The 14,612-nt window shown below is 46.4% G+C and overlaps 1 protein-coding gene across 1 annotated transcript; it reads left to right on the plus strand.

Annotated features, from left to right (window-relative positions):
* Positions 1-12,942: 12,942 nt before the first annotated feature.
* On the plus strand, positions 12,943-13,904 carry GPR139 (G protein-coupled receptor 139; the record flags this gene model as incomplete). The annotated part of the gene is made up of 1 exon (XM_009868483.1): positions 12,943-13,904. A coding segment is annotated over one exon (962 nt), but the record flags the coding sequence as incomplete, so codon positions are not given.
* Positions 13,905-14,612: the final 708 nt, after the last annotated feature.

Consider the following 14,612-nt stretch of genomic DNA (forward strand, 5'->3'; position numbering starts at 1 on the left):
TGCGGTCGCTTCCCCACCCGGACTCGGGCGCTCTGACTTTGAACTTGACACGCAAAGTCTGAGCCCGTGGCGGAGTTTCTGTTGTCCTCAGCCTGGCCGTGGGAGGACACAGCCGTACCGAGGACAGCCGCCTCTGTCCCCTACGGATCGCCGGCCGGGCCGACAGCGGTCAGGAGCGTAGCTGTCCAGTTTTTCTGGTGCACATCGCCTGGCCCCAAAAAAAAGGAGCAGCGTGCCACCAGTGAGGAGCTTGGCTGGGGAAGGAGCCAGCTATCTGAAGGTCGTACTCAGGAGCCTGACCCCACGGCTGATGGAGCAGGACAGTATCTAGAAAGTCTCGGGGTCAGCTCCCTGGAGATGCAGTGCTGACACTGGCATCCCAGAGCACAGGTACGGGGCTCGGAAGAAAGTCCCAGCTCACAGGCATCAGCCTCCAGACCATATAATCCCCAGTGAATTTTCCTCCTTAAGAAGACAAACACAATGTAGAGATGCTGAGGATTAGAAAAGCTAGAGACACCTCAAACGGGGAAGGAAATGATGTTTCAGGCTTGGGTGTGAACACCTGTGAGGCACCGTTGCCAGCACGCACGTATCCACAGCTCAAAGTGTGCAGATGCCACACGGGTGTCACATTGGCGTTACTACCTCTGCCGAGACAGGAGGACTGAGCAGGTCTTTCCTCCCGGAGGGGGCTGGCTAAGGCTGCCAGCGAGACGCCTTGGCACGCAGGACTGTAGGGAGCTGCTTGTGCAGCATCACTTCTGCACTTACAGAGGGGGCTTCAGCAGGCAGAGCTGCCACACCAGTGCAGCCTGAGTGGGAAAACATCATGTCTTGCTCCCTAGTTTAACACCTCCACCCTCAGAGTAACTTTCAGCGCTCCCAAGGACAGGCAGAATGAACTGGAGAAAAGTTAGAGCAATCTGATGCACTAAGGTGAATCGGTATTTTAAGTGTACAATACAAGAAAGTTTGGTTGTATCTGTGTACGACTACACATTTAAAGTGCCACGTAAAATAGCAAGCAGCAATGATAGTTAATACTCTACATTTTCTAGATGTTTTGTTCATCTTAATTCCTTCTTCAAGCAATTAATTCATAGAAAAATTTTTAATCAGACACGAAAAGAAGCCTGACTCTGAACAGAACACATTCAGTTACCACTCTGCATATGAATTAGTGTTCTTTGTGTTGGTTTTGGGTTTTGGTTTTTTTTTTCCTCCATGGCTTATAATTAAAATTTGAAGATTAGCTAATAGTTCATACTAGTAGTTCAGAGAACTGGAAAGTTAAGTCCCGTATTTACCCACAGAACAGAGGATGCAGGGCACAGGTGTTTTTGCTCCACAGCATCAATGAATCTCAGCCCTGACCTGAAGAGACCCAGCCAGCAGAATGAGGAGGTAGTTTCCTCGTCATTAATTCCTTAGGCACTGCTTAGATCTCCACAGTAATACAGGCTCTGATTTCAACACCTGTTCCTTAGGAAGTGACCAAAGCTCCCTTCAAGATTATCAGGTGAAGTTGTTATGAAGCAGTCAGTGGCTAAGCTTGCCTTTGCATGTCTTTGAAACAGTGGAAAAGTCTTACAGGCACAGACAGGAAAAATCCCTTAATGAATGTTCCGCACATACTTGCACCAGCTCCCTAAGGATACTACATTGTAATTACAGACCTAATGCTGTCACTCTAACAACATGGTTAGAATCAGTGCACGATCCCAATTAGCAGTGGTGACACACATCTCCCAGGGGATCAGATGTTGGTTGATTAGAGCAGCGGCACCAGTGATAGCACTTAACAGAACCAGCCAAAGCATTTGGTGGTGCAACACTGCCGAGTCCAGTGGACTAACATCAGGTGTGTGTCAGCTTGTTCGGAGCACGTTGTCTGAGGATAACATTGGCAGTAACACCTGAAAACACTGCACATGTAAAGTATGCTGAGTGCATGAGAAATTTATGGTTCTCCCCCAGAGACTGCACAGAGATGAGAACACACTGGATATGTTTAAGGGAAGACTTACATGGCCAGGTTTCACTGAGGATGTGGTTTGGGGTGAGAGCAGTGCAAAAAAGAGATTTTCATGATTTAATTTGATGTTGCTCTTCAGTTTTCTAATGTTAGAAAACTGTAAATGTAGCACACTTGCTACCTGTTAGAAAAAGAACCCTGAAGCCTATGGGATCTGAGTAGCTTTGCAGGGTGCCGAGAATTTAGGAGAAACGCTGTCTAGGATCTGTCCTCAAGTACAGCACTAGTGCAGTGTTTTGCTGAAATGGAAGTGGTTAACTCCTTGCTACAAATCTTGGAGAAAGAATGATGACAGGAGAAACCAGTTAACTGTTTCTGCCTTTCCTGCTCTAGTGTCTTGAAGAAAATTTCACTAACTCAACAACTCCACTTTGAGGCCAAGAGATGCCAGGCCTGACTGTGCATGCAGAAAAAGCATCCTTTCCCCCTCCCTCGCATAACCCAGGCATCTCAGCTGATCCTGTTCTCAGCAGTGACTCTTTCTCCCTCCCTGTTCAAGCAGGCACCAGAAAGTCTGAAAAACCAGAGAAAAGACAGCAAGCAAAGCAAACTCCCCTCACCGCTGCTCTGGCAGTAGCACACAGAGGCAAGTGCCAGGCTGTGCCCTGCAAAGAGGGGCAACCACAGGGGCACCGTTGCACACCCACCCTCCTGCAGCTGGTGCCACGTGTCACGGTGGCTACGACTCTGCACCTTCCAGTCAGCTGGGACAGGAGGCTCTTTTCCTTCTAAGCAGGGGCTGTAGAGACAGGGACTGCTTTCCAAAAGTTGTTTTGAGGGCAAATGTGCAAAAGGGTGTCCCACAAGTGTGCAGTCCCACTGCCAGGAGTGGGGGCGTCCCAGGAGCATGTTGCATGGGATGGGGAGAATCTGCTGGTGCCAGGGTGGGGAGCAAAGCAAGGCAGCAGCGCCGGAAACAAGGTCATACTCCCATTTAGAGGGGGTGGTGTATCGTTTACAAAGCCATTCTGCAGCCCCTGCTCTGCCATCTCTGCACTCCCCTTATCTGTTAGACAGGACATCTGAAGCACCTCCAGTTAGCCAGGAGGCAGGAGAGGGGCCACAGGAAGACTTGATGGAAGATTTTCTTGTGCTTTAGTGAGAGAAAATGTCAGAGATGAGGTGGTGTTGGATGTAGGAGAGGGAAGAAATTGTTCTGATTCAGCCCAGGAGAAGGCTGGTGAGGAAGCAAAGAACAACAGGTATTAACTCTCAGTCCATCCCTTTGCCAGTGAGAGCTGCACAAAGCAGCTACACCAGAGAGCTCCTGCTATAGTGGTGCCACCAAATATGGCCAGGAAGGTCAGGCGGAGAAGCAGCAGTGCTCGCTGCAGACATCTGGCTTTGACCCTGATTCCTGCTTCATTAGCAGGTGCAGCATGCACCTTTGTTGCCTTGCATGCAGTCACCTTCACCATGGCGGGTATAGCGTATTGCTGCTGAAAGGACAAAGTGGCAGCATTTCCTAGACTGGGGCCTGGCCTGATCCAGGCTTCCAGGGATCTCCTCCTCCTGACAGGGCAGAGAGGCCAGAGTAAAATCTGGCTTTCTTACTCTGTGATTACTGGTTCCCCTTTGCTCCCTGGTCAGTTGTCTACCTGGGGAGCAACTTGGCTTCAGGTGTCATCACATCCCAGTGACCCAAAGTACAGCCACATTCCCGGGTCCCTTAGAGCATCCCCAGGAGGTGACAGACTCACACCAATGCCTCAGGAAAGTGCCACTCCAATCTCTGACAACCTGGTCCACAAATGTTTCTTTTATTCTTGGGCTTCTGCTTAAAACTAATCACACTGACCTAAGCACAGATTCAGGACTCCACAAGCCTGGGAAAGCTTGGACATACTTGGGTGCTTCCGGCTGGGGGGTGGGCGGTTTTATGTCAGACCCACCACTGAACAAGGTGTTGTGGAGATGGGGACAACTCAGGTCATTCAAAGCCCAGCCATGCACAGAGAGTGCTCAGTGGGCTCCATGCAGAGAGACAGAAGCTGCAGTCCTGACCTAGAGGAACATGTAAGCTCAGCAGGCGTGCCTCACCTTTTTAACACACTGTCAAGAGACAGCTACACATTACGGACCTTCATCTAACAGATGATAGACCAGCTGTCCTCGCATAGCAAGCCAGATGCTTCCCAGGGCGTTGGGCTGACACGTGTGCATGTCACATTTGCACCGTGCGTGCAAACCGCAGCACAGTCACAGGCAAATTGGAATGATGGAGAACTGGTCCTTCTCCCCGTAAGCAGCTTGGGATAAGGAGGCTGTTAGGGCAGGCGTGTAAGTCAGGGTCATTTTTCTGCCAAGGCAGGTGCTGCCGGTGGGCTGAGCACCCCTGATCTGAGAGAACACCACCACGCAAGAGCCCAGCTGTGCTCCCTCCACAGCCCGGCGGTGCAGGGGGAGTGAGACCTGAAGAGCGTTGTCATCTCTGTGCTTACAGCCACGACCTGGTTAGTATCATGAGTGGGAGCGGGGACAGGTAGCAATGTTTGCTGATGACTCACATAGCATGTAATACCCAGTAAATACCAAAGCAGGCAGAATGTAGGTGTACATACAGCACATGGCAGTACAGAGTGTCTGACCCATTTCAGATTCCTGCCATCTACTGTCTGGTATATTCTTCTTCAATCACAGTACAGGCTTCTGATTAAAGAGGGCATTTCCAACACCTGAATAAATAGCCTTTCGTATAACAGCACACCTGAACAATAGAAGTGCTAAAGGCAGATCTGGAAACATGAGTGGGAGAATTGTTACACTCAGAGTTACGACCTTGAAAAAACAGCGTTCTTCAGCTGTCGCTCATTAGATAGAGTTCACACAATGAATAAGAACTGAACCCTCCCAAGGCCTAATTCAACCTCCCTTTTTATTCGATGACCATACTTTCTCTGACTTAAAATCTGAATTGGATGCAAAGCCAGTACATTGCATCCTGCTTAAAGGAGAACAAATAAATTGGCAGAACTTTAGCTCAGCTATCGGAACAACCGAAGGGCACTGCAGAACATTACAGTAGCAGTGCTGGACAGAGGGGAACAAAACTGTTGCTAACATCCTTAAAATGAGTCACTTCCTATTCTAAAATGAATGCTTTTTCTTTAAGGAAAGAAGAATCATTATGAAAAATAGATTCATTACAGTGTTCCTGCACAGAAACAGTGACAGCAAGGCCTGCAGATGGGAGCAATTTAGTTTGGTCAGTATGTCTGGAGACTGTGGCCACTAAAGCCTTGCAGCCTGGAGAGGCAGCACAAGGCTGAATCCATCCTAATGCAGAAGAGGACCTGACTGAGCATCTCTGAACACCACTACAGAGTACAACTGCTAACTTTTTCTTCTGCGGCATCAGTAGGAAACAACACTGTCAGGGCTGTAATGATAACGAGGTGCAATATTTGGGAGGCTCAGTAGACTGTGAAGTGTACAACCTTGCATGGCAGGCTGCTAAAATGGATTGGGAAGGAAAAACTCCAAAGGAGATTTTTCGTTGAGATGACAATGACACAAAAGAGAGAGCACAGCCAGTTTTCACGGTAGGTGGGTAATGCAGAGCCCCCAGTTGTTAAGGAGTCAAGCCATTCAGAAGCACTAGGCAGTCTAATATCCTGCTGTTCTTCATCCACCCCCTTACTTCGTGCTCTCCTCCTCCTCCTCTTTCTGCTGCCCTCCGTAAAATGGGGGTGAATCAGCAGAAACAAGCCAGCAGGAGAAGGCCTTCATCCGCATACGTCAAAACAATTTGCTGTAGGCAAACAAACAACACAGAGATGTCCTGACGTGGTGTGTGCTCTGCTTTCACACACTAAGTGCAAAGCAGTCCCTGGCCACAAAAGCTTTTGCCTTCTGTTTCAGGTGGTCTTTTTGAGCCTTTAATGTCTTTTCCCATTAACTTTGAGACACCAGAATAAGAAACAAAACCAAAATTAACCCCTTGAGCACAGGAGACCTTGCTCACAATTCTGTTTTCATTCTATAGGATAAAGATATGCACATACATAAGGGTACTAAATCCCAACATCTGGAGCACTACCGGTGCTGTTCTGGGGTGACTTGATGGGAGAAGATGGCGTTGGATTGCCCCTTGCTACACCAGTATGGTTGTGCAAAGGGAATGAAGTAGAGGCCACCAAGTAGCACCAGAATTAGTGACACATAAGATGACTAAAAGGAGTTTTATCCCTTGGTTCATGCAAGAGGAGAGAAGTCTACCTATTGAAACACCGAACACATCTCTTGCTGAAATTGTTCCTTTCTGCCATCTGAAACAGAGTGTCCCTGAAATGTACAGTTATTTAACTTATCCATCTTTTCAATCATAGGTGCACTAGAGGTTGCTTTTGGTTTCAAGACAAATTACCTGTCAGTCAGCTACATCAGACTAGGATATTTCACAAAGATTTAGTCATTCCAGGTGTGTTTCGAACATCCAGAATGGCACACCAAAGAGTGATATATTTAGTGGGGGTGCAGTGTGTTCTCTATAGGAAAAATAAAGCCAAACTGTGATGGGTTTACATAGCCTGTAATTTCCTGCATATTGAGTAAAATTAGGATAGTCTCTGATAAAGCTTGTCCATGGGGTGTGCAGGCATGAGCTCCTACTGCATTAGCTAATGCTTTAGGAAGACATAAAAACTTTGGTTTTTAGCAAACCCACAATCAACAGTAAAATCTTCTTAATTATTCATGTTCAGTAAAGAATTCGTGCCAGTGCCCTTATGAAGTCACATCCTGCCTCCATCCTAGTAGTCCCATCAAGTACCTTTGGCACCTGCCTCAGTGCTTTGGCATTCGATATCAGAAGGGTAGAATGGTTTTGTCATCCTCGAGCTCAAGTTACTCAGCTTCAGACCTCTTACACTTCGCTGGCAGCCCAGATTTAGAAGTCACAGACACCTGCCAAATGAGACACCCGAATTGCCTTGAAAATCTCCGTCTGCCCAGATACGTTGCATGAATAACCAAATCCCTTTCATTATTTCTGCAATATTTTGCAAACTGTTTTTTCTCTTTCCAGCACCGATTTCCATTATAAAGCTTTACTGCTCTGGTAGCAAGATGAAAGCCTAGATTTTGGGATGTGAATTTTAGACATTTTTATCCTTGTGTAGGTGCCTCTAAGAAAGGCTTCAGGAGGGAATGCCCAAGCATCATTAGAGGCTTTCTGTGCTGTAGGCTCAGCTCAGGAAAGCTGGATGGGGAGGGTGAAGACAGCAAGAGGAGAACCAGATCCCTGTCACATTAACACACGTGTCTCCGGTGAGCACGTACCTGCATCTCAGCCGAGAGTTCCTTCTGGGATGCTCTCATTTTGCAAAAATATCCCCTATTTTATAAAGACTATGGAGAAAAAGCCTTCTCTGACAGTCTAGGAAAGCCGAAAGCAATGCAATGTAATTACACCTGTCTGCCAGACAAGTTACTACACTTAAGCCTAAGTGGTTGGCAAGGCTCAAAGTGAATATCTGGCCATCTGCCTCTCCACACCACCACTGCATCTGTGCCCTCCAACAGCGAGGAAGTGCTTTTGGCTGGATTAAAATCCTTCTCTGGCCTCCATGCCCAGCCAGTGCTGGCTGCGGAGCACCCACATTCCCAGCATCCTCCCCTGGAGCCCCCTCAGGTAATAAGTGCTGTCGGCGAGAAAAATAGCCCCAGAGGCCAAATTTCATCGTCAGAATCTGGCCTCAGACACCAACTCATTCATCCGGTGGTGACCCGTAAGCACAAGGCCATGCCGTGTTTTCTCTGGCAGTCACTATCCTGGTCCCCCACGTGCGGAGGGGAGTTTGGGTTGTCCTGGGCAAAAGCTTCATCATCCTCTACCTCCAGCTCTACTTTTGCCCTCACAGCTGGCGCAGTCTGTCCCTGCACAAACCCCCACGTGAGCCTTCCCCCAGTGGCAGTCCTGCATCTGTGCCTGCCGTGGCTTTTGTGATGCTCATTTTTTGCCTTAGATCCCTCTCCCATCCCTTGGGAGAAGGTGGAGGCACTGGCAGAAGTAGCCGAGGGCCCTTCGCTCCTGAGAGTATGTGGGGGTGTGCTGTTTGGCATTCAGAACAATAAATAAATAAATCAATTTATTTTAAAAATCAATTCTCACAGGAACACTCAGGGAAGGAAAAACTCGTATCGCACTAATTATATTCTATAAAGTGTCTCTTTATGCTTTGTAATGGTTCAAGGAAGGATCTCAGGGTATGGTAAGATAATTAAAGAGAAGAACAAATTACATGAGCCAAGAGCCGGCACTGTTCACAAAGCTTGTCCCTATGTGCTTTTGGGTTGAGTTTGACCCATACTGGCTCTAAGAGAAAAACATGAACAGCCCTATCTTCTCTAATGACAAACAGCATCCAGGGTTCATTTTAAAATATATAACCAGCTGCAGCCAACATCATTCATACACACATTTACTTTGCCACAGCATTTTTTTTTATAATTCCTGTTGTGTAGCCTCCATCAGAAATCGCCCCTTGTCATAACCTTCTCCAGAGAGCTCGCACACGAAGTAAAGGCTGAACACCATCCTCATCTCTAATTTGGTAACTATTGGCGAATGACTGTGTTAGTAACTGTGGTCAGATCTGGCTGCTGGACATGGTACCCATTTATATTTTAATATTGCCTTTAGCTTAGAGGAAATCATCACCCATTAAGCCAAAACACCCCCTTTTTACCATCTGCTTTCAGCATGTTGTTCTTACAGTCTCAGAGTTTCTAAATCTAAGAAGGTGTTACTAACATATCTTTTTAAAGCAATTTAAAATTTCCTGTTCATAAACCATCTCTCTGTGCTGGTCAGGTGACTAACGCAAGGCCTGCAGAGCAGTTTCATACATTGCACAATAATTTGTAGGGATCCTAGCAACAACTGTATTTGGTAAAAGGTATCCATTATATTCAGTGACCGAATGCTTATCACGCTTGGGGAGCGACACTCCTGGCTACTTCATGTAGGTGGTTTATGATGCTGAGCTACTGAACCACACAGCAGGCCCGATTCCCAACGCAGCAGCACTGCCGCTTGTGTTGTGAAGGCTATTTCAGTGGACAGGCTGCTCTGTACATGCAAAATGCTCTCAATAAAAAATAACAACCACAAAACCAAATACCAGAAAAATGCCTATTTCTTCTTTAGACAAATGCCGTTGCTCCTGCTTAAGCTCACCTGTGGTGGTAATAGTCAGTGGAAGGAGTTCTGCAAAGCCCTCACAAAGACTTTTGTTAGACACTGTTTGAGCTGTGACTATAATCCACAAAAAAGAAGCTGGGGAAAAACTGTGCCTTTAGGTCATGGGCACTGCTTTGAGGAGGCACTCGGGCTCTGCAGGCAAGGCAGCATGGTTTTGGTATGGGAAGCAAACCCCAACCCACATGAGAATCAAAGTTATCCCCTAGAGGATGGTCACTCCAATAAGTAGGACCTGCAGTACCATGAATTTCAGTGCTACAGTTCATGTTCAGAAGCTGATAAAGTCAGGAGATGTCAAAGGAGAGATGGACGTATCCCTTGACAAAGCCTGGTTGAGTTGGAAGGCTGACACACTACGGGCAGTGTGGACCAAGGGTGGGTGCGTGTCAGAGACCTTCAGATGTTGTGTCTTAAAAGCAGCTTCGTGACTGAAAGGAAAGAATCAAGACTCCACCATTTCTTACAGTTGCTCCTCATCATCTGCTCATGGCATCTCAAGGCCTCAGCCAGCTAGTCCCTAATCATGCTCTGGTTCTCAACTAGATATTTATAAATTCAGAATACTGCACTGCAGCAAGTGACGCTGGCATAAATTCCCATCTGTTATTCCCTAATCAACTCCCAGTGCACTGATCAATCTGTTTCACATTCAGGTTATCTCTAGAAAAAACACTGTGAGAAATGGGCAGTGTGCCATCCAGGACAATTTAGGGGCATTGACCTATCCCGCAGCCATAGCTCAACGTACATTACAGTAGAGAAAGATATTTTTGTATCTCCATCCAGTCTGCCATAGTCCTCATCACTGACTACAACATTAGTGTGAGAATTAGGGTAAACAAGGTTAAAATGTGATCTCAGATGCTCTTCCATCCCCTTTCACACTCAATAGGTATTTTTTACCTACAGAAGAGCTTGTGAAGCACCAAATACGCACCCAGGAGTCAATGAGATGATGGCAGAAAGACACAGTTGTTAACACAGAGCAGCATTCCTACCCATTTTAATGACCTTTTGATAGTGTTTGAGGACTCACCAAGGACCAACTTAACAGTGACTAGAAAATAAGTGAAGAACTGAGGCTTACCTATAGCTCGTCTTTGCTTCCCCTATGCAGCCTGCAGCAGGAAAACCACTCCCAAATCCTGTGCTAAGACACTGTCATACTGGCAACCTTCTGCTGCACCCCAGTGTCTATCCGTTTTCACAACGTAAACGGTATTACTATATTTCATATCATCCAGCCAGAGAAAGCCCTAATGTGATCCAAGGGAAAGCATTTCCAATACAAGATACTGTAACCCTTGCAGAAAAATTGGATAGAGCCTGCATGTACTTTGTCAGATCAATTTCCTAATCCGTCTCACCAAACAAAGCTCTCTGGCCTTTGATGAGTAACTCGCATTTCAGCACATGCTGTTACTGCCATTGCTGGGAACCCTGAGAAAGGCAAGGGGAGAGGGTACAGAGGAAAGGATTGCTTCTAAGTCTGCTCCTGTAGAAAAACAGGAGGGGAAGACCAAGCAGCGGGATTCCCAAAACAGGCAGAAGGGATGGGGAGCAGGGCTGCTGTGCCTGGACATGGTGCGGCTTCAGCATCTGTCCAGGAGCAGCTCAGACGGTCAGGCTGGAGCTACCAGCAGGGATCTACATCCTCAAGCATCCCGCTTCCTGCACACTGGCTCCAGCTGCTGCTGGAGTCAGTCAAATGCAGAGGATTTTAAAGATAAGATTAACCCCACGGGTCACATCCAGTGTCTGCGAAGCTGAGCTGCTCAGCCTGGCTGCCCAAAACCACCAGTGGCTGCACAGTCGCGATAAACACTCCAGCTCGAGGATTTCCTTGACAGCACATCACTCACTGTAGCTCTAGGGCTCATGAGCAGGCACAACAAGTCAGCTTTCATAAGAAAGGAAGTGAAAAATGACACAGCAGTTCTGACTATATCACCCCTCGTCTCCCATGTCTGCTCTGAGCAGAAATCAATGCAGCTGCATTCATGGTAGTGGAGAGCAGAATTGGGAAAATTCCCCTGAAGGTGATTTGAGACAATAGTGTTGGAAAGATCATGCTTTTTTGTTTTATTTATTTAGAGAAAAAGTCGGTTGATTGTCATGTTTGGTTTAGTTTTGTTTCACGATACAAAACTAATATATTAAGTTAATGCAAAAGTAGGTGACACTTATGAGGGCTATTACTCAAGATCATTCACTCTGCTACAGTTCATTTCCCAGTGGCAGAAATCTGCTCCCAGACAGCAGGCTTGGGAGGCATTTGCGAAGGAGAACATTTTCTCCAGTGACAAGTAAAACAGTTCTAAAAAATAAATAAATAGAAGAAGACCATTTTCAGTTGTAGGACATATGTCCTAGGTCATCGTTACCTTAATGTCAGCAACTTCCTTTCTCTGATGTAAAGGAATCCTTGCAATTACTGCTGATTTGTTTTGGGAAATCCATCAAATCTGGCAGAAATTTCTAAAGCACTGAATGCACAGAAGAGGTGATTTATAGAACACTTATGAAAATGTCAAATACAAACATTTGGCAGTTTCTTGTACAGTAAACCAAACCTGTGATTTTTAAACACTACTTCAAGTATTCTAGCCAAGTGATATAAACTTCTGATGGGAACAACCTCACCTATCTCATTCCAGCCATACCGCTACTATGAATAACGAGATCTTTTTTTCCTGATTCAAGACTACACAGTAAGTTCTAACAAACGTGAGCAAATAGTTAAAGTTTGGCTCCAGGAAAGCTCTCAAGGGCTGTTTGCATCTGTGGTGGGGAGCTCTGCCTCGCCAGGGGCTTTAGGACTGAGCCCTTCCTACAGAATTCCTTAAAGCACTGGCTCATGCAGCCATTAAAGTGTATTTTTAAGTTGAATCACAGCTTTAGAAGACACAGTGGTTCTGACTATATCGCTATATTTAGAAGACTGAGACCAACCAGACACTGAAACAGCAGAGACAAGGCACTGGGGCACTTCACCACAATGTTGTCGTGCAGTACATCTAGGCATGGTTTAGGTGATGAGTCTGTATTGTCACCGAAGAGGTGCAAGCAAAAGCTTTTTCAGGAAACTCAGGGATGTTTGCACTTGGGCTGAATCAGAACATCCATCAGGTCCGATGTGACCAGTGGGGTTTCCTTAAAGGTGGAGCTGTTATCATTCCAGAGGAAAAATGCCTTCCAGTTGAAGGACTTGTAAAGCAAGGGGGAAACTCTTAAGGAGTGTGTTCATGTCAGATACTGATTTTTTTTTTCCTGCTGCTCGTTCCTTCTCCCACCACGTCCCTGCACACGGGCAGGGGTCCCATCACCCCCTGCTCAGGGTGCCCACAGCAGCAGGAGGACCGGCCAGAGAGCAGCAACAGCACCAGGGCCATAACCCTGCATCTGCTCTGAGGAGATGGCAAAGGGCTGCTGGACATCACCTAACCTTGTATCTGGGGTGAAGGTCCCAGCTTTCTCTAGCCATCATCCTGGGATACTGTGAGATACCGTGCCAATGTATCCCACAGCTGGGAGCAGGGCCATGTGCTCCTCTCACTGCAACAGCTTCCCGAGGGACCCAAGTGTAGCGTTTTCCTTTTGGTTTCTTGGACTTTAATAGAGGCAGTCCTGTTGCCAAGTGCTTGAATAGATCTACTGCTCCAAGCAAGCGCTCAGAAAAGCTAGTGTTACATCTTAATAGCCTTACTCTGTGTTTCTGTCTCCACAGCAAACATCTTGACAGTCATCATCCTTTCCCAGCTGGTGGCTCGCAGGCAAAAGTCCTCCTATAACTATCTTCTAGCTCTAGCTGCTGCTGACATCCTGGTTCTCTTCTTCATCGTCTTTGTTGACTTTCTCATGGAAGACTTCATCTTAAACAAACAGATGCCTCAGATGCTGGACAAAATAATTGAGGTTTTGGAATTTTCTTCCATCCACACCTCCATTTGGATTACGGTTCCACTAACTATTGATAGGTATATAGCTGTGTGCCATCCGCTGAAGTATCACACAGTCTCCTACCCTGCTCGTACTCGAAAAGTCATTGTCTGTGTCTATATCACCTGCTTTTTAACCAGCATCCCCTACTACTGGTGGCCCAACATTTGGATTGAAGACTACATAAGCACATCAATGCATCACGTCCTCATCTGGATCCACTGCTTCACTGTTTACTTGGTGCCCTGCTCCATCTTCTTCATCCTGAATTCCATCATTGTGTACAAGCTGCGGCGAAAGAGCAATTTCCGACTGCGAGGGTACTCCACAGGGAAAACAACAGCCATTTTGTTTACCATAACTTCTATTTTTGCCATACTTTGGGCACCAAGAATAATCATGATATTGTACCACCTCTACGTATCACCTATAAACAACAGCTGGGTGGTACATATTGTGTCAGACATTGCCAATATGCTAGCACTGCTGAACACTGCAATTAATTTCTTCCTCTACTGTTTTATTAGCAAAAGATTTCGCACAATGGCAGCTGCCACGCTGAAAGCCTTCTTTAAGTGTCAGAAGCAACCTGTGCAATTCTATACAAACCATAACTTTTCCATAACAAGCAGCCCTTGGATTTCCCCAGCCAACTCCCACTGCATCAAAATGCTTGTTTACCAGTATGATAAGAACGGAAAGCCTATAAAAATATCACCATGAAAAGGGCAGTAGTTGGAGTTTCTGGGTGCAAGTTCTTTTCAAGTGGTTACATCTTCAGGATGTAATTTGATGAAATGGCTGTTTTGAAGAGTGGTCATTTGATTTCATTTCCCTGGGAGACCGAGGGCGGATCAGACTGTTAGGAGGGAACAGCAGCACTTGATTTTAGGAGCAAAAGAGAGAAGGCAAACACCTCCGTCTCTTATATAGCATTCTGATCATGATTCAGAGTTCAAGTCCTAGTCACACTCAAACGTTTTTCATCCCAGCACCAGTGCACTCCAAACTCATTGGAGGGGAGAAGCCACAACAGCGTTTAATTACAACCTTTTAAAACAACGGCAACAAAACCTTACTTGACCATGCAGTTCACTATCAACAGAGCAAACGGATGCTTTTATGTACAGTGGAAGTTGCCATTTCTGGTGCGTGCACTTGCCAAAAATGATGTGTTGTTTCTGATGTGAATACCACCAACACAGTCTTTGCTGCTGAGACCTCATTGCAGGAGGCAGCGTGAAAGACTACAGCAAGCCCTTTTTGGATCATTTGAACAAGGATCAAGGACCAATATAGTACCTGTTGCAGCCTTGGCATGGAAAGCAATCCTGCAAGCTGCCAATATTCATATGTTCTAAGTTGTTGTTTAAGAATGCGACCGAGACAGGGGAGCTCAAGGGAGGGTGGGAGGGAGGAAGGTTTCCAGAG

Source organism: Apaloderma vittatum, unplaced genomic scaffold, assembly GCF_000703405.1.
Source record: "Apaloderma vittatum isolate BGI_N311 unplaced genomic scaffold, ASM70340v1 scaffold29084, whole genome shotgun sequence".
In the NCBI taxonomy this organism is placed as follows: Eukaryota; Metazoa; Chordata; class Aves; order Trogoniformes; family Trogonidae; genus Apaloderma; species Apaloderma vittatum.